The sequence below is a fragment of the Vicugna pacos genome, chromosome 25 (genome assembly GCF_048564905.1).
Source record: "Vicugna pacos chromosome 25, VicPac4, whole genome shotgun sequence".
Taxonomy (NCBI): domain Eukaryota; kingdom Metazoa; phylum Chordata; class Mammalia; order Artiodactyla; family Camelidae; genus Vicugna; species Vicugna pacos.
In genome coordinates, this window is record NC_133011.1 from 9,068,054 (window position 1) to 9,089,883 (window position 21,830).

The 21,830-nt window shown below is 33.2% G+C and overlaps 1 protein-coding gene across 5 annotated transcripts in view; it reads left to right on the forward strand.

Annotated features, from left to right (window-relative positions):
* The window catches only part of VPS13B (vacuolar protein sorting 13 homolog B), a 625,623-nt gene that overhangs the window by 262,501 nt on the left and 341,292 nt on the right, over positions 1-21,830 (forward strand). For all 5 annotated transcript variants that reach the window (XM_072949533.1, XM_072949529.1, XM_072949532.1 and 2 more), the window contains exon 23: positions 7,327-7,561. In XM_072949533.1, the coding sequence (XP_072805634.1) occupies positions 7,327-7,561 (235 nt within the window). The remainder of the gene's footprint in view (positions 1-7,326; positions 7,562-21,830) is intronic.

Consider the following 21,830-nt stretch of genomic DNA (forward strand, 5'->3'; position numbering starts at 1 on the left):
GCTTTCTCTTTCTGGCAACACAACTCCTTTCTTTTTTCTTTTTCTCAGTTTTCCTTCTCTATTCTAGTGAAAGTGCTTTGATACCAAAATAAGCTTACATAGTATTCTTTCATTTCACACGCATGAAATATGTATATGCAATATATAGGTATAGAAATAAAAGTTCGACTATAGTGGGACTGTAGCAGATCCCTTAGTACTTACATGTCTTGTTAAAATTAATTACCTTGTACTCCCCTCAGAAATAGCCCTGGAGTTGATGAAGAGGGGGAATATAATTTGAGGAATTGCTCCAAGGTCCTGTTGCTCCTTCATATATACTGCTTTGCTTTCTGAAATTCCGTATGTCCTTTCTGATAAACATTGTAGTTCCAGGAAAATCTTGCTAAAATATAAGTATTTGCTTAATAATCATAAGCACATTAACTCTTTAATACCTTAGTATAAACTTGTTTATTTTTTAAACAACTAGTTGCCTAGTTGTGGAATACTTTCTTTCCCTCCATGTATTATTATTTCATTTGTCCTCACATTCAGCACTTAATTTTTGTTATATATCATGCCAGAGGCTGAGGAGAGCAAAGAAACATAATAGTTCCCTTGGTCTAGCAGGAAAAAAGCAAAGAGCCATCTATGAAGTCTTGTGGGGAATGTCTCTTAGAGGGCTCCCTTAGAAAACTTTAATGATCTAAAAGAGAGATGGGCATGTGCAGGTAAATTTCACTTACTGAAAGGACTCCTAGGGCATGCACTGAGATTCATGATGAATTTAAATACTGTTCCAGGGTAGTATTTATTGATTTGTAGAACTAAAGATGACACTATAGCATTGTCCAGTATGTAATGACTAGCAAGAATATTTAGCTGTTAGTCTACTTTAGTCCTAAATATTATTTCATGATGCTATAAGTAGTTGTATTAAAAGTAACCTCATTCCCTTTTATCCATTCCACAAAAAATGGACAATTTACTGTAATTACACTTTTCAAATAGCATTTTGAGTAGTCATATAAAAAGGATAAGAAAAATAGTATTAGGTTACGTGATTATTTGACAGCTCTAGGGAAACTTTCCAATTTAAAATTCCAAGTGATATAATAAATTTTTATGGTATTTGTAAGCCAGCAAGTAGACACATGAATATCCCACAACACAAGATATTCTGGAAAACATCCTCCCCTGCCCAGGATGAAGTAACAGGAACTGGATTTATCTTGCTGTCTGAAACAACCAAAAATAGACATAGTGTATTAAACAATGGTTTCAATACACTAGACAATACGAAAAGCTAGGCAGTGATCCCTGTGAGACTTAAGTGTAAAATCAGCTGAACCTACTGACTTATGGATTTGGAAAATGAGAGAAAGGAGCAAGTCTGGTATTCCAGATCTGGTGTGGGTAGATAGAGATGCCATTATATGATAAGAGAAGCAGCTTTTCAGGGTTAGCGGCAAATTGGGAGTTTGAATTTACATATGTATTTGAAATGCCTGTGAGATATCCGGTTATCTATTAGACTGAATATTTGTATATAGAGTTTAAGGAAGAGTTGCACAGTAGCAATACAATTTTGGGAATCCACAGATGGTTAAAACTAGGAGAATGAATCATACAAAAAAGTACAAGAAGTTGAAGGAGCAATGGGCCAAGTGAATACCATTTCTAAAGTAATCAGTATAAGAGAAAGTATTCTTGAAAAAAACCCTAAGCAAGTGATCAAAAATGTAGGCGGGAAGGCCAGAGAGTTCATGGAAGCCAAGAGTGTATAAAATTTCAAGGAACCGTTGGTCAGCAGTATCAGATTCTGAATGGTAACTGTGGGCTTTACTTTGCTTATCTGTGGTATGAGGTGGTTAGATTGAGTCATGTGTAAGGTATTTCCAATTCTTACATTTTTGTGATTCTTTTGCCTGTTTTGTAATGATGCAGTGCCTTCATTAGCTTGACCATGAACAATTAACTTAATCTTATATGTCATTATAGATTAGCTGTAAGTAGAGATACTGATGTTCCTCATTTTTTTCTTCTTTTAGTATTTTTAATTGTGGCCAAATCCACATGTAACATTTACCATCTTAACCATTTTTTAGGATACAGTTTAGTCTGATGTCCCTCATTTGACTAAGTTTATTGAGTACAAATTAACATTTAATTACAGGAGTACTCAATGATACATACATGTTATTTTGCATATGATCAAGGAGCCCTGCTTGCCTCACCCCTAGTCCCAGCCCTGCATTATATTTAGACATGTCCAGATGTTAATGTATTCTGAAAAAGTTTAAAGATAAAACTAGAGTTTGATCAAAATCCAGGCCCTAAAACTGAGGGTTTTTTTTAAGTTAAATCCATTTTCCAAGATGTTTTATGAACCAAAACATACAAAAGAAAGCCCTGAAGTTGACATCAGATAAAACAGGACATCATAACTTAAAGCCATCAAAGGATTATTCTTTTAATGGAAGTTTGAGCAAGTAAATGTGTTTGGAATCAGAGTTTCTGGAAAGTTGATTTTGGAGCCCAAGTTGATATTTGCTAAGCCCATGTACTTTTTAACTTATGGTAGAAAGACTTTACATTGCATTGAGACATAAACAATACTTGCAACAACCTATTCTTCAAATGGTGGAGAAAAGAACTTCTATACATCATTGTAGTTGGATTATTTTATAGTTCTAGATGTAGAACTTGAAAAATTGAACAATTTTTTTTAATATGGATTTAGTTTGGGGCCCTCTTCACAGTAGATTAGCATAAACTCATTGTTCTTTGCAGTTTTTGTCTGTCTGCTCCTCAGCAAAGATCTTATCTATTATACTTCAAAAAAAGTGACATTTTTATTCTGGAATCACATAATTGTCAATGGCATGTAGTTGACAAAACAGAACTACTCTGGCCTAGAATTCAGTAATAAAGGGTAACATTACCCTGGCTTTTGCCAAACTCAGTCTCCTTGTCTTTTACATTGAAGAAAATGTTGCTGCCTTATGGCATTTCCTGGGTGTTTTTTTGTAGTTTCTGAAGTCTTCTGATTGTGGACAGTATAGTATAATGGACTCTATTTTTTTATCCTTATCTCCTTCTTTTGCTAATAATCTTTTATTCCTTTTAGGAAATGACTTCCCACATTTTGTGTGATTTTGATGAGGATGTCAAAGTGTCTCACGTACCATAAGCCAGTTGAGCTACAACAAGTGAATTTCCTCTCCCAGGAAGTTACAGATAGAGAATGAACAGTGATGCAGTAATCATGTTGCATGATTCTCTTAATGTCCTCAAGGCCAGTGAACTTCCTGACTTATCGCCAGGATTAAATAAGAGTAGACATTTTAGCTAGACATAACAACTGTCAGTTATCTTAATTATAAAAATAATTATTTACGTTCAATGATTAAAATTTGCACACAGGACCATATTTTTATTTATAGGCGTTGAGAAAGTGACAGCAATTGCAGGTTAGTTCATTAGAAGGAGAAGGTCTGGGATACAAATATAGGAATGTTTTTTCATGTTTTCCCTTGACTGATGTTTATGGGAAAAATGTGGAGATTTATAATACTCACTGTGGAAAAGAAGACAACCACGGTTCACTTTTGAAGTTTTTAACTAATGCCCTAAATTTTGTATATTCAGATTTCTACTACATAGGAAGATACCCCAAATATTTTCATAATGTATTAAAAATTTATAGAATAGAAAAATTGACTTGAGCAATTGTTTATATATGTTTTGTAGTGCAAATATAATACTGCTTATTTTGGTGGCGTCTATATACATAGATAGCTAAACCATAAGCAAAAGCATTTTAAAATAAAAGGACTGTGAGCAACGTTTATAAATCTACGAAGGCTAATATATGGGTCTAGTATATGTTAGATATTTAGTATATGTTCATTGACTTTATTCAGCAAACATTTATGTGGTACTTAATATGTTGCATCTTTATATCAAATTGATTTCCCCTCATTTACAGATGAGGAAATTGAAGTCATGGAAAGATTAAATAACTTGTCAGAGGTTCCACAGCTGGAGTTGAACTCCTGTGGCTGAGAAGTCAGTTTTATTAATTATTCTACGAGGTGTCTCTGTGGAATGAAATGGTGAACAACATACATTAAACAATTATTTTAATTAATATCAATATCTGATGTCAATAAAAATAATTGTGTTCCCTTATTTAACGGTTGTTTATTTAGTACCTAGTACATGGGAGGTACTGCACTTTGCTGACACTGTAGAGTACAAAACAGTCAAAGGAGCTGGCGATTTGTTCTGGGAAAATCATGTAAGGCTATTAGCATTTTAAAACCTTCTTGTTCTTAAGTGCTAGGACTCTGTCTTTTGTCTCTATTCCTGACTTCCAGCTCACTTAATGGTAGACATTAAAGGATCCATAAATAAAAGAAAGAAAAAGTGAGTGAAAATAGAACCTGCATTACTTCTTCATTTTAATATTTTTTTTACTTGAAACTGTTTCCTGAGGCAGTAAAATACATTCATACTGAGAACATTTCATTCTGTATAAATTTTTTAAATATAATTATCACTAAGTTTTGAAGTTTTGAAGAAAGGAAAACATGTTACTTTGGGAATGGGAAGTAGGAACATTATTTAAAGGGCAGACAATATGGTAAAGCATTTATATTAAGTATTCTGTATGATGGATGGTGGGCTAATTAAAATGCTTAGCTTAATGTATAAGTGAAACCTATATAAAATCTCCTCTTTTTAACTGAGTTATGATCGCAGTTATGTAGCACACAAATTAGAAAAATCCGAGTTTACCAAACCTTACTTCTGGAGGGTAGGGGTACACAGTGCCATACATCTTTTCAAGCAGCACTTGAAACTTAAGAAAAAATGGAACTTGGAACTTCAAAATGCATAAGAATCATTTCATTTATTAAAACCAATACCAAATAATTTCTGCTTTATTGGTTTATCCTCAGCATATGATACTTAGGTATGTAGCCCTTGACCTAGTAGGAATCAAAATAGAGATGGTTCTACTTCAAGAATTTGTAATAATCCCTTCACTTTAACACATGAATGTGTTCAATATTGGCGAAAGAACATGTTGCTACCAAAACTGAAATAAGATCCGTGAAACAGAAAGGATGTTGCCATGGAAAAATGAAGTAACACTCAGTGCAGCTGTGATGCATTAATGAATAGGATATTTTTTTAAAAGATCATTTGTGTTTGGTGTGGCTCAGAGGGTCCCAACCAGATGGTTTCCATGAACATGATCTGACCCCCAGTTTGAGGACTTCTTACTGGCAGATTACTTCATTTTCTTTCCCTTGGATTGTCAGATCCTTACATTAACGCAAAATTTACTGCTGCAGATTTATATTCACTTACATAAATCACTCAACATTTTACATTAAAACCACAATTTTAGACATACAGTTTAACAGTTATTTTTAAAGTATAAAAAGATTTATGTGATATCTTTAGTATATATAATAGATGTAACTTTATCATTAAGTTTGAGCAATTTGGATTATGTATTTGTTTTGCTTCTTATCATTAAAGAACCCCACAACATATATTTGTTTATTTTTTGGAGTTGTTGTATACATATGTAAGATTCATATGCTGTTGATTCTGCATGCATTGCTGAGGCTGTTTAAATTTGATTAAATAATTTATTTCTGAATTAATGGAAATTTAGAATATATTGTGATTTTTGGAAGTTTTGGCACAATTGAGATTTGTTTCTCAGGACATCTATGTATATATTTATGTATGGTGGCATATTAACCTAATTATCTCACATTGTTGAAAGCATTTTTCAACATAGGGTCAATACTTAACATAAAGTATTAAATACTGACTCTTCATAGTTTGACCTCATAACCATAATTAGTATAGGAGAGTACGCGCTCAGTGTGCCGCTTCAACTTGTACCCTTCTACGTGCACATCACTAATGAATTAGTTCATATTTCGTACATAAATGTAATACATCTGAGACAATATACACTTCTATTTCAGAAGTTAAAAATGTTGTGTTCTTAAATCACTTAACATATACACGCTTAAGCTACAAGATGAAATTCTTGAATGAAAAATTCTCATACTGCATGAACCAGTGTATTTATTTTTGCAAAATAATATATTACTATTTTTCTTCACAAAATTCATCAGTTTGTACATGTACAGAAATGTTGAAGGAAAGATGAGTAAGTTTGCTTATTTATAAGACTGGTAAATTATCTTATCAAAGAATTCCAGACCTGTTACATATCATGCTCTGGCTAAGGAATATATTAGCTCCAAGAGAAGGGATATTACCGTATTCTTAGTTATCTTTTATAAAATATAGTCTCTTTGTTATTTTAATTTGCTAGAATATGTAAGCATTTACCAAACAAATTTTAGTTTTTATTAGATAAAAGCAGATAATACTTTTGTATGCCAAATGTTTTATAGAACAGGTCATATTTTGTATTTTTTTAAAAATGATTTAAGTATGCTAGGCTGTTTGAGCAGTTTACTAACCAGGTACAGAATATTACCTTGTTAAAGAGCTAACTGAGACTAATAGGCTTTAACCTACATTGCTTTTGAATTAAGAACTCATGATGTATTCAGTTTTTGATTTTATCTTACTTAGTCTTATTTGAACTCTACAAGGTCCTGGCAACCTAAGTAACTATACTGGGGATACGGGAACATAAAAATTTCACATGAAATTACAATTTAGGTAATAATTCGAAGTATGATAAAAGTAAGGACTAATGCACTGATTTTTAAGTCTCTTGAATTTTCTTTATTACTATGTATGTCATAGACATATTCTCCTTTAATTTTTGTCTTGAGATATAATTGAATGTTGTACACATTTTTTCTTATATTTCAGTCATAAAGTAAAAAGGAAGGGACAAATTCACATAGAAATAGCTGTTTGTGGTTTTTTTTTAAATTTTTTAAAGTAAGAGCAATAAAATGCTAGTCAGTCCGAAGGCCTTAGCTGGTGTTAACAAAACCTAATGAACTGCAAAAGGAGGAGGATTTTCTCACCTTTTTTGCCAGCACATTTTCTTACTCAATCTTGTTTCTTGGAAAGAACTGTGGAAAGGCAGATATGTTTTCATTTCATGTCACTGTGCTCTTTTGATCAACTTTATAGCGAGAAACAACACCTTTTCAAGTGTTTGTTATATTCTTTAGTAGAAGTAACTCATAAAGACATAAGTATGGGGCACTTTCTTTTTTGGCTTGCCTCTGTACTCTGGTAAAGATATTAGGTCTTTGAGGATACATTTACTCTCAAATATGCTCTGATCCAAAATATTTTGATTCTGCTTTTTTTCCCTAGCTTGAAGTACAGTCTTGTTGTGTGTTCGTCCCAAATGATAGCTTGCCTTCCCCAAGCACAATTGTATCTGGTGACATTCCTGGAACAGTAAGAAGTTGGTACCATGGACAAACCAGCATGCCAGGAACGCTTGTCCTCTGTTTGCCGCAAATAAAGATTGTTAGTGCTGGCCACAAGTACATGGAACCTCTGCAGGACATTCCATTTGTCATCCCACGACCCATCCTTGAAGAAGGTACATCTTTTAAAAAGTCTTCCGAGGGTTATTGTATTTTATATTGATAGTTTTAGTTTTATTGTTTTTTTAATATGCCACTGCATCTGTAAATCAGTCTTCTCATTGGAAGAACTACATGAAAATGAAATAAGTGATCTATAACGTAGATTTAAAATGAGAGCTGTCCAAAGTAAATGAGGTAAGTGATGTTTATTGATAGCCATATCCTTTAATCACACACACATATACAGACTATCTACAAAAGATCATATGCAGTATAGTATAGTCACTGAAATGCTAAAGATAGATAAAATTAGCTCAAGAAGAAAGTTGGTTTCAGATGTTTGCATTAGGCTGAACTAAGAATTATAAGTAGGTTGATCTTAATTTAACCCACTTGAGTTATGAATGGATATATGATAAATACATAATCAAATGACTATATTATTTACATCAAGCATAATATATTTCTAGATTACTCATTTATTTAAATGAAGTAGACAGTTGTGCAATGATTGAAGCCATGGCTCTTTCTTCAATAAATACGTGATTTCTGATGTTGCAGTGTTTTTAGTTGCAGATTCATACCCTTTTGAACTTCGACGTATTCATTTCAAAAAGTATGTGAACTTGGGAAAGTTTTGAGTCACAAAGTAAATAATGTGAATCTATATTTTAATAACAAGCTTCAAATTTTTGACAGTGCTAAATAGGTCAACACCTTGTTCATATTATTAGAATGTAAGTGTCTGAGTCATGATATCATTCAGGTTACCACACATACTGTTACTGAAAAGCAGATACAGTCTGTGCAGTTTTTGACTTTGACTTGATGTTGATTTCTCTCTCCTTTTCTCTATTGACATTTCCATTGAAATCTAGTTTTCTTAGAATTATCAAAAGTACTCAAGATTTTACTGCCACAAATTAACATTTGTACTTAATAATATGAATACATTATCATAAGATCATGGAGTCCTAAGAGTTAGAAGGAATTTCTTTAGAGTTTTTCTCATGTGCTCTTTGTCTTGGTCATTGCTGTAGCATATTGCACAAATCTGTTCTTTGCTACTGACTTTTGGTTATAGGGAGCTATTTCTTATCACAACAGCTGTTGCATGTCGTATCAAAGATATGCTAGCCTCAAAGTTAGCTGGAGCATGCTCCCCCTCCCCTTTTCTTTTAAACTATGGAATAATTTTTGTAAAATTAAAACAATTCGTACCTTGACTTTTTGTTAAAGCTCATTGCTAAAATTTGCATATTGTAAAATTCTTCCTTTTAAAGTATACGTTTAGATGATTTTCAGTATATTTACAGTTATCACCTTAAAAAGAATTGGTATATCATTACTCCTTATTCTCCCTTCTCCACAGTCCCTCTGAACTATTGGTCTTTCTCTGTCTATGAGTTTTCCTATTTTAGACATTTCATATGAATGGAATAAAAAATATGTGGTCTTTTGTGACTGGATTCTTTCACTTACCATAAAATTTCAAGGTTGATTCCTGTTATAGCATACATGTCTTTATTCCTTTTTATGGATGACTGATCATCCATTTTATGGGGATACTGCATTTTCTTTATTCATTATTTGGTGGACATTTGGGTTGTTTCTGCTTTTTGACTATTATGAATAATGCTGCTGTGATCATTATTGTGTATGTTTTCGCATGGACATGTGCTTTATTTTGTTACATACATACCTAGGAGTAGAATTGATAGGTCGTTTTGTAACTCTATACTTAGCTTTTGAGGAACTGACAAATTACAAAATACCTGTGTCATTTTATAATCCCACATCAATGTGTGAAGGTTCTAATTTATTCACATCGTTTTATTGAAGTATAGTTGATTTATAATATTAATTTACTCATATCTGTGTCACTGCTTGTTACTGTCTATCTTATTGGTTCTAGTCATCCCATTGGGTGTAAAGTGATATCTCATAGTTTTGATTTTCATTTCCCTAATGACTAATGATGTTGAGCATCTTTTCATGTGCTTGTTGGCCATTTGTAGATCTTGTTTTGTATTTTCCTCTTCTATTCATATCCTTTGCCCACTCGTTAGTTGAATTATTTGTCTCTTTATTGTTGAGTTGTAAGAGTTCATATTGAGATATTAAACTCTTATCACATATATCATTTGCCAATATTTTCTCCCATTGTCTTTTCACTATCTTAATTATTTGCTTTATTTAATTATCAATTTAATTATTTCCTTTACACTGTAATATATATTAATTTAATTATTTTTTCCCTGCTGTATTGGAAATTACTTCCTAACAAATCTTTTTTTTTGTTCAATCTTAGAAATTATCACTCTTCAAAGTCAGCTCTAGTCCGAGAAATGTTAAGCTGCCTATTTAACTTATTAATTATGCAGTAAGTCAAGCTATTTGCTCTGCTCCTGAATAACACACAGGCCTTAAAATGCTTTAATTCAGTTATTGTCTCTGGAGTAATTGGTTATCACTTTAAAAAATAATTGCTTATATTTATTACATATATATAACCAGGGCAGGGGTTGGAAAACTTTAGTAAAGTGGCAGATAGTACATATTTTCAGTTTTATCCGCTATGTGGTTTCTGTTGCAACTACTCAACTCTGTGGTTCAGAAGCAACCGTAGACAGTGTGTTAGTAAACTAACGTGACTTTGTTTCTGTGAAATTTTATTCGCAAAATCTGATAGCCAAGATTGAATCATGGCCGTATTTGCTGACTTGTAATACTAGTACCTTATTGGTCATTCCCTCTTACAGCTCAGTCCTTCATTTATATTTTTATTTTACGTTATATTTATATTATTTTTTATAGTCCTCAGATCGTTTTCCTTCTGCCTATTTGTTATGATATGCTGTTAGCAAACTTAATTTTGAGATCCATTTTCAGTGTGTTTCCCCGAAGGTATTTTGACCTTTTTCTCTGGTAGCTTTAAGAATTTTTAAAATCTTTGTGTTTTAAAGTTTTAACATGGAGGGGAAGGTACAGCTCAAGTGGTAGTGCATGTTTAGCATGCATGAGGTCCTGGGTTCAGTCCCCACTACCTCCTCTAAAAATAAATAAATAAACCTCATTACCTCCCGCTCCCCACACACAAAAAAGTTTTAATATATTGGTATCTTTTATGAGTTGTACAACTTTTCTGGCATTATCTCTTCAGATGCTGCTTCTGCCTTATTCTCTCTTATGTGTAGTTTATTTATTTATTTATTTTTCTTACATGTAGTTTTGAATTTTTCCACTTTTTACTGTATCTTTCTTGTCTGTCCTTTGTACTTTTTGTATTTTATCTCTTTAACTTGCTGACCTGCATTCTGAGTAATTTCTTTAATATGATTTCCATTTCATTATTTTTTAAGTTATGTCTAATATGCTGTTAACGTTATTCATTGAATTTTTATGAATAAACTTTTATAGAATTTTATAGAATTCTCATATACATTTCATAAAAAAGACCTACTCATGTTGCCAGCATCTGAATCAAGATCAAAAATACTGTCAGCACCCAGGAGATCTCCTCTAGTCCCTTGCGAACCTTTATTTCTTCAGATTCAAACTGCATCTTGACATCTGAAACCATCAATTAATTTTCCTGGTTTTGAACTTCACGCCACTTTATTAAATTTAAATTTTACTTATGATATTCTTTATATTTTGATTGATTTTTAAAACTCCTCACTTTTTATTCATTATTTTCAAGGCTTTCTTTAATTTCTTGATAAATGAATCATTTATTTCATATTATTGTCTAATTCCTGTTGACTCTTGCCTCCTATGCCTAGGATTCCTTGTGGGAAATTTCTCTCTGAACATTTTTTGAAGGCTAGCTGAAAGCCTCTTTCTATGCATGCTTGAATTTACTTCAGATACACTGGAAGTATTACCAGTTCAAGACAACCTGAAACAAAATTCCTTGTTAGAGGTTTTATGCCACTCAGATAATAAAAATTCAAGTTACAACCTCTTACGAGGCTTGGCTTGTGGTTTTGAGTTTTTTTTTTTTTTTTTTTCCTCTGTTCAAGGTTCAGTTTTCCGGGAGAGTTTTAATAGGGTCATGTGAGGAGCAGAGAAATGGGCAGTTTTATTTCTAGTTTACCCTAATATTAGTATTGTAAGTCTTTTGCATATAAGCCTATTATATGATTAGATTCTACACTGCAAATTGGCCTCCAACTTTATCTTTAATCAACCTTACTTGTGAACAAGGATGTTCAGTTTCACCAGTTTTGAAATGTCTCAAGTGGTTTGTTTTGCTTATCTGTGATTTTCTGGCTTCTCTCATTCCTTGGCCTTAATAATCCTTACTTTACTCATTAACGAACTTAAGGACATACTCTGTGTGTGTGTATAAACAATTATAAGTTTTAATCATAATATGTGTTACACATAAATATTTTATAAATACATTCCATCATTTTCATTTGTTTTTAGCATAAGGGTCATTCAGGGCACTAAATCTACCATGATTCTGGAAATAGAATCCTTCAGTGATGTAAAGATGTTATGACAATTTTATACCCTCTTTTCTCTAATGAATTTCATGAAAGAACTGATATATACTACCCAATATTCTTTTTCTCTTCAGTACTCATTTTAAATCCCTCTTATTCCTACAACTCTCCTGCCAAATTCAACTGTTTGTCATTTTCATATGGTAAATTATTTTATTCTTATCTTGTTTTTTTCCAATATATTATGAATGACTTAAGAACTACAGAAGTCTCCATCTTTAAAGCATAAGGTGTTATTATATTCTCAGATTTTTTTCTAGAACTGAGACAACATCTTAGTTTATTTTCAGCTTTAAAAAAATGATATAACAGATGGAGAGGACTAGAGTTAAATAGAAACTTCTTAAGTCTATTTTTCATACTCCCTAAGAGAATATAGAATGACTGTATAATCAACATTGAAACCTAAAGTTGAAACAATTTTTTTAACCATCTGGTTATCCTCATTGGCCAGACCTATCCTGAGGAAATGAGATTACTTCAAGATATTTAAGACTTCTTTAGGCATTAAAAAACTATAGGTATTAACTTCTTATGAAGGACTATAAATATATCTTTATTCTTCATTTGAAAGGCCATTTTTGAAAATATTTGTGTGTAACCCTTTCATGCATATGTGTAAAGAGTAGTTTACTTTTTATCTTTACACCCAGGCATAGATGGAGAAAGAATTTGGGAGATTTCCTCATTTTCAAGTTTCAGCCTGTCCTCCTGGTTTCACTGTCACTTCTGTATTCTCTTTTTCAAGTATATTTGAGTATTAGAACCTGTCGAGGGCTGGATGTCATGAAGCAGATTGATCCTTTATAGTTTACTGCTCTGGGCCTTATCATTTGCTGCTTATCTATTACCTTTCCATTTTTAAAAATTTGGTGATAATCCTTGTCTGCTGTTTTGTCCTTTCCTGTTCTCATATTCATTTTGATTTACAATGCTTTTTTTTCTCTCACTGTCATTTTGCTGATTTCATAATGTCGATAAATATTTTCAGTCATTCATGTTCAGCTAGATTATAAATGTGTCTAAATCTCTACCGCCTTATTTTTTTAACATTTTTTATTGATTTATAATCATTTTACAATGTTGTGTCAGATTCCAGTGTTCAGCACAATTTTTCAGTCATTCATGGACATATACACACTCATTGTCACATTTTTTTCTCTGTGATTTATCATAACATTTTGTGTATATTTCCCTGTGCTATACAGTGTAATCTTGTTTATCTATTCTACAATTTTGAAATCCCAGTCTATCCCTTCCCACCCTCCACCCCCCTGGCAACCACAAGTCTGTATCCACCTTCTGATTATACTCCTTTCTACTTTGCTTCTGTGATACTGTTGCTATGTTCAGCTCATTTTTTCAGTAAATGTTTTTTGGTAAGTGTAGAGGTTAGATGTGGTGGGGGCTGGGGTTGGGCACGGATGCAGGGGAAGGTAGGAAAACTGGAGGCAGGGAGATGAGTTGGATATTGCAGGTCGCTATTATAGTTGTCTAAAAACATGACTTTCAGAATCAGAATTGCGATAGCGATGGAGAAAATGAGAAAGAATAGAGAAATATTTGAGGTTAACAGAAAATTGGCAAAACTCTGTGACTAGATTAGTTATGGATAGTAAAGGAGAAGTAAATATGTAGAATAACTTTATGGTTCCTAGCTTGGATGCCTGTGTGCATGTTTATATGGTTACCATTATGATTACAAATAAAGAAAAAGGTTTAGTTTTGGAAGATAGGAAGTGTGAATTTCCATTGGGGCATACTGTGAAATGTTCGTGGGGCATTCCTGTAAATATATCTAATGAGCTGTTGCATAAATGGGTCTAGAGTTTAAAAGAGGAATCATTGTTAAAGATACATAATGATAGCAGAGAAAACCATGAAGAAAGATGTGATCACCCAAAGTCACTTGTACAGAGATAAATAAGTAGAATCCAGATAGAAGAAGGGGGGACACTAATGCTTGTTGGATGAGAAGAAAAGAATAATCTATGATGGAAACTGCAAATAAAATGTGAGGTAAGTACAGGAAAAACCACGAGGCAGTAGTATCATGGAAGACAAATGATTCAGTCTTTTAAATGTAGCAGAGATGCCCAATAACAGGAGGACTAAAAGGTGTGAGAGGAATTTGACAATTTGGCATGATTGGTTTCTCTTATCACGGTACTTTCAGAGGAGTAGCATTAATGCATGTCGGCTGATGGTGGCCTAATGACTAAACAGAAAGTGAAGAATTGATATAATAGATTGACAGTGTCTTAAAAAGTTATTTGAGAAAGACAGAAGAGAGAGGATGGTGTCTAGATGTGTATATATATCTTGATATTCTTTGGTTGCAAACAACAGAAACCAAGCCAGGATAATTTAATCAAAATGGACCTCAGTGACTCATTGTCTGTATTCTACTATAGAAAACAACTTTGAATTTTTAGTTAAAATTGTGATATTTCATCATTTGACTCTGGTGATTATGAAGACCATGTTTCCAATTAAAACTTTTTTATTTCTTTGCTTTTTTTTTTTTTTAGCTTGTCCTCAAGTCTCCTGTGAAGTCAGTTTTCTCATGCTCTTTGTGTTTGGCTTTGCTTGGTTATCATTCTGGTGTTCTAAATTTCTATTAAATCCTTAATTTTTTAAACCAGTTGTTTACATTCAAGGTATAGTGAACTAGTCATTATGATATGAACAAAATTTTTAAAAAACCCTCTAACATTACAAAGATGATCAGTAGGATGAACAAAATGGGTTCTCATTATAGATTTGAGGCTTCTTCTGTACTGAACTTGGACTTCTAAAGTTCAAAATGAGAAACTGTTTGTTGGAATGTGTCATCTGATTTCAATTGCCCTGGAAAGGGAGAGATGCTGTCTAATATAGCCAGATCCAATCTGTGTAGGGTGTTTGGGTCAAAATCAACATCTTGAGTTTCATTAGAGAGCATTTGCAGTGAGGCTTACAGATGTAATTTGCTGCATCCACCTCACACCTCTGAGCAGATGGGTTTCTACACTGTGTCTAGCAGAGGTTTGTTTTTCCTTCTTTGAAAGAGTTGCCTGTGACTTTTATAAAATATTTTGACAGAGATGGAATATTGAGATCATTTATAAATTAAAATTCTGCTGTTGTTGGATTTAGTTTTGATAGACACTGATGTGAAAGTTGTTGAACATCTATGAAAAACATGAGGGCTATTTTTCCTTGTAATTCTGGTCACCTCAGTGGTTCATGTGTACTGTTCCAATACAGATTTTAAAAAAACAACAACATAGTTTGATTATCATAATTTTTCCTTGTTCTGAAAGATGGTGACGTACTATTGCAATAGATGTTTTTTCCCGGTTTTACTCAGTGTCTTTGACTTTAATTCTTAAACCGTATGAAAATGAGATTCCCTGGGGAAAAGACAAAGTTCAGAAGAGAGTTTCAGATTTGTTCTTAATGTTGTTGTTATTAAACAAATCTCTTGGATGCCATCATATATGTCTTACAAATGAAATTAAGCTATTGAACAGCCTAAAAGTATTTAATATATAATTGTTATAGATATTATTCTCTTTTCAGTAGCTACATCTATCCTACTCAGTCATTTGTTTAGGTTATGTGACTTAGGCTGGACGAGGAACCCTGCTTTATTTCTTGTTAATCAGTTTTGCATTTTCACCCCCCTAACACACACTTATTTTAAAAACAACTATTAATATGGCAGATCTAATAATGCCATTTTATTTTTCCTGCTCATCTTTTAAAAATAAACTAGATAATTTACATTGGCATAAAATCTTTAAAATATGGTTTTTAAATGATACCATAGAAACACATTCTCATTAAAGGGAATTTTTAAAATTGAGAAATAATTGATATGTAAAGTTGTATAAGTAAAGTATACAACATACTGATTTGATACATTTATGTATTGCAATATGATTATCACTGTGGTGTTAGCTGTATTTCTATCAGGTCACATAATTATCATTTCTTTTTTGTGAGATCTAGTTTCTTAGCAACTTTGAAGTACATAGTATAGTGTAGTTGATGGTGATCACTATGCTGTGCTTCAGATCTTCAAGTCTCACTCAGCTTTTAGTTGCAAGTTCGAACCCTTTAACAATATCTCTCCATTTCCCCTACCCCCAAACCCTGATAACCACCATTCTTCTATTTCTCTGAGTTTGATGTTTTTAGATTCTGCACACAAGTGATATATATGGTATTTGTCTTTCTCTGTCTGACTTATCTAACTTAGCATAATGCCCTCATTAAAGGAAATTTGAAAAGCAGGAAACATACAGAGTAGAAAATAAAAATCAATGATAACCACTTTTAACATTTTGATTTTTAAAAATTTCTTCCCAATGTTTAATCTTTCAATTTTGTGTGATATATACATATATAATATTTATTGTGTAAAATGATTATATTCATTATACAGTTAGGATAATAATGCCTGACAAATTTTACAGTCTTGTTTTTTCTTTTACTGTTTTATCATGGACATTTTATATGAGATTGACATTTTTTGCATCCATTTCCATCTGAAAGTAAGAGGATTTAGACTTTCACTATTAAGTAAGATAGTAGCTGTGGATTTTTTATAGAGGCCCTTCATCAGGTTGAGGAAGATCCACCTTATTCTTAGTTTATGGAGACTTTTTACCATGAGGTGTTTCGGATTTTATCAGTGTTCATATGGATCTGCTGAGATGATCATGTTTGTTTTCTCCCTACTTTATGCTATTAATGCAGTAATTAATCAATTTTACATAAATAATTGCTAAACTAATCTTGTATTTTGGTATATATATGCTGATTGGTTGTAATATATCCTCTCTTTATTTGATGCTGAACATAGTTTGCTTTGTATTTTTTTAATCTACATTCTTGAGGGATTTTAGTCTACATTTTTCTGGCAGTGTCTTTGGTTTTCCTATCAGGGTAATGCTGGCCTCATGCAGTGAGTCTTTTCTCCTCCTCTATTTCTGAAAGAGTTTGTGGAGGGTTGGCATTATTTCTTTAAATGTTTAATGGAATTCACCAGTGAAGTCCTGCAGAATTGGTGGACTTTTTTTTAGTAGAAAGTTTTTAAAGTAATAATTCAATTTTTTGTTACAGGTCTGTCCAAATTTTTGATTTTTTAGTCAGTTTTAATAAATCGTGTGTTCCTAGAAAGTTGTTCATGAATCTAAGTTGTCTGATTTTTGGCGATATAATAGAGTTGTTCATAATACGGCCTAATCCTCTTAATTTATTTAGAGTTAATAGTAATATTCCTTAATTCCTGATTTTGTTTATTTGTGGCTTCTTTCTTTATTGAGGTTAGCCTAACCAAAGCGTTATCAGGTTGCTATCTATTCAGAGAATTAACTTTTAGTTTTATTTATTTATTTTTTGTACTGTTTTTCAGTTTCCTGTTTCATTGATTTGTGCTCTAAGCTTATTTTGTTTTAGTTTCATCTAATTTTTTTCTAGTTTCTTAAGGGGAAAACTTAGGAAAGTGATTTGAGAAATTTACTCTTGTATCATATTAGGCATTTAATGCTATAAATTTCCATTTAACCACTGTTTTAACTGCTTCCCAAAATTTTTGATGTTTTTATTTTCATTTACTGCACAGTATTTTATAATTTTCTTATGATTTCTTTCTCGACCCCTGGGTTATTTAGAAGCGTATTGTTTAATTTCCAAATATCTGAAAATTTTATAGATTTATGTTTTGATGTTTTTAATCTAAATCCATTGTTGTCTAAAACATATATTGTTATGATTTTAATCCTTTTAAATATATTAAGAATTGCTTGATGTCCTAGCATATGGCCTGTTTGGGAGAATGTTCCGTATGTACTTGAATGGTGTTCTACATGTCAGGTTGAGTGGGTTGATACTGTTCTTCAATTCTTATATAGTCTTACTGAGTTTGTCTAGTTATTCTGCCACTTATTGAAAGTAGAATATTGAAATATTCAAGTATTTGTATTCAGCCATCCATTTCTTCCTTTAAATTCTATCAGTTTTTGCTTCCTACTCTTGAAACTCTGTTGTTACATACATATGTACATATATCTGTTAAGGCTTCCTAAAATATTAACCCTGTTATTATAAAACTTCCCTTTTTGTCTTATAATACATGATTTCTTACTTATTTATTTGTGTTTTTGAAGTATAGTCAGTTATAATGTGTCAGTTTCAGGTATTGAACACAATGTCCCAGTCATGCATATGTATTACATAATTTCTTAAATCTATTTTATTTGTTATTTTTTATAGCTACTCCAACTTTTTATGGGTATAGTTTTTCAATCTGACAGTCCCTTATTTATAAATGGAGTGTTTAGACCATCTATATTTCATGTAATGTTGATATATTTTAACTAAATTGGTCATTTGCTGTGTTATCTGTTTCTTATTTTTTGTTGCTCTGTTTCTCTTTTAACATCTTCTTTGTTTTAAATGTGTATTTTAACATATCATTTCGTTTTCTCTGTTGTTCTTTTTTCTGTTTATTATTTAATGGTGGCTCTAGAAGATTATATTATGCATCTGAATTTATCACATTCTATCTCAGATATATTTTAACTTAATTCTGGTAATTTACAGAAAATTTATTTTAACATAGTTCTATTCTCTATTCCTTTCTATTCACATGTATGTACATCTCCACGTATCATAACCCAGCAATACACTGTTATAGTCATTGCTCTGTATGGTATACTGCCTTTTAAAGTACATAAGAGGAAAAATGAGAAATAACATGTTCATAGAATCTTTCGTATTAACCCACTTTTATGTCATATCCATTGCCTTCATTTCTTCCTGTGGGTTTGAATTAACACCTGAAGAACTGACTTTAGTATTACTCATAAGGCAGCTTTGCTAGCAGTAGATTCTCTCAGCTCTTATTAATCAAAGAATGTTCTTTTTCACCTTGATATTTGTTACATAGTTTTTCTGGATGTAGAGTTCTTTGTTGGCAGTTTATTACTTCCTTTCATGTATTTGAATGTGATTTTGCACTGCCTTCTGAACCCATTGTTTCACATAAAATTGGCTTTTAACCATATTGATTTTTCACTATTTATGTAATGAGTCATTTTGCTTTTGTTCCTTTTAAGGATTTTTCTTGTTCTTTAGTTTTCAACAATTGGATTATAATATATCTAGATATTTATGTCTCAGTATTCATCCTGTTTGGCCTTGGGTTGAGGTGCTTGGATGTATGTACTAATGTTATTCATCAGTTCGGGGATTTTTCAGCCATTATTTTTTCAAATATTTTTCTGCTCTTTTCTCCCTTCTCTTTTCTGAGTTTGAGTCTTCTATTACATTTACATTCATACACTTGATGTTCCTCAGGTCTCTGAGATTGTCAATTTTTCTTCAATATATTTTGCTTGTTTTTCAGGATGAATTTTTTTGTTTGCTTTTTACTTTGAGGAATGTGCAACATTAGACTTTATTATCATCTTTTTTGCACAAGCACTAAACAGGATAACATTTTAGGTACAGGGTAATTATTCCCAAAAAGCAGGATGTCAAAATAAAGTTTATAGTTACTGGCTTGCGATTTTGACAGGAGCTGTGTGAAAGTCCCAGAGATGTCTCCAAGTTACAGAAAAGGGTGAAAGTCCCAGAGATGTCTCCGAGTTACAGAAAAGGTTAAAGATGAGCATGCTGTGCAGGCAGAGGGAGGTGCAAAGGTAAGCCCCACTCTGGGGCATGTTGTGGAGTACAGAGATCCTGGGCTGGCTCTCTTACAGGCTGCTTAGAGCAGGTCCTGGGAGGGTAGCTTCATGTCCACGACTGAGTTTGTCCCTTCCGTTAATGCCACACGACTTCTAAGGACAATACGTGGTATTAACACACCTATTGTTCCAATCTTGGAGTTTTATTCACCTGTCAGCAGAACACACAGGTATAGAAAGTGTATTTATCCTACCTAAGTGGGGTTGGTGGGGTGGGGTGGGGCACACTCCAGTAGATGCCACAGGCCAGTGGAGGATTTAAAGGCTTGTAGCTCTAGCTTCTAAGAGATGCTATCTCTGGATATCTGACTTATGCCAAATTATATGAGTTTATTTAGGCTTTGATTAAAGGACATGATGGCTTTGTCTTCCTAGATGTCATCCTTGCCAGTAGGCTCTTCGCTTGGGCTTGCTGGATGGCTGATGCTGCTCCTCTGCTTTGCCAACAAGGAAGGGCTTGTGGTGCAGACCTTTTCATGGCAGAAGGAGTGAGAGTGGCACCAGGACCCTGGGGAGACCACTGTCTCTGGGCTCTGGACAACTTTTGGCCTGGCTGCCCTCCCTGACTACCTCAATGACCCCAAGTTCCCTGCCTGTTTTTCTAGATCCTGAAGATCCTAACTGCATTAGCTATCCTTTCTGTTTGTGTATAATGGGGAGTGTTGGATGCTTACTTGAGTGGGGCTTGAATATGGTCTCCAAGTACATTTCTTCAGCATGGACATCTTTCTCCCTCCCATAGGCAGCTGGGGATGATTTGTTTTTACTGGTCTCCTTTTGGTTTTTTTCCCTAGTTAAGTTATATAATTTCTGTTCATCTGTTTTTAGGTTCATTGATTTTTTTCACTTCTGCCGTCATGAATATGCTATTGAGCTTCTCTACTAAATTTCAAACATTTTATTTGTCTGCTTTAAATTTTGACTTGGTTCTTTTTTTGTATTTTCTTTCTCCTTATGAGATTATTGATTCATGTTATCATACTTCTTTTGAATTTTAAAAAATATTTTTCTTTTATGTTCTTCTGTATGTTTCCTTATGTTTTTCCTTATAAAAAATGCCATCTTTTGTTGCACTTCACGCGACATCTGTCGACACTTTGTGACAGTTTTTATTGACTGCGTTTTTTCCCTAGGAATAGGGCACACTTTCCTGTTTCAGTATTTGTCTAAAATTTTGAGGATTTTAGCTGTGTGTGTGTTTATGTGTGTATTCTTTTTCCCCTGACGGTTGTTGTTCTTTTATATATTTATGCTTCTTTGTAAATTAATTTCCTTGGGCTAAATCTGCTTCTCCCCAACTATGTGACCACTGACATCTCAGCTCAGTTTTGTTTTATTCTTATTATTCTCGGTTTTATTTTTATCCCTGGCTTTTTAGGTATCACTGTTTTCTTATCTTAGTGGTCAGCCAAAATCCCCAAATTGAACAGAGTTAGTTCTCAAATAAGGCTTTTGTCCTCTACTAATAGATGTCTGTATGCATAAGATTGTGCCTTCACTGTTCTGTTCATTTTCATAGCTGCCACACTTATGCTCCCCTCTGAGCCTTTCCACAAGTCCTCTAGACAAATGCACAGTCTCAGGGTTGTTTGGGAGTATCCAGACAACTCTGTTCTTCTGCATTCACTGTGCTTGTGTGCCACCACAGTCAGGAGTGTGCCTGCCCCAGTCACATCCACAGTCTCAGGCTAGCAGAGTTGTTGGTCCTCCCTTTTCAGCCATGACTGAGATCATCATTTCACTGACCCCACTTCTGGGTGTGTTGGTTGTTCACCACTACAAGTCAAGTGACCTCTTTTTGACCATGCCACCAGTGCCTCCAGTCCTTGTGACCTGCCTTCTCCTGGCACAGCCTCCACACTGAGCAAGCCCTGGGGGAGATCAGTGTGGCCCATACAAGAACACCACAACTGTAACTCTTCTTACCCAAAGGTCAACAGTCTTTAAGCGTAAATCCTTTGCAGGCTGTTGGATGTCTTTCTTTGATTTCCACAGTGCTGAAATACTTTTGTTTTTTTCCTTGTAACAAG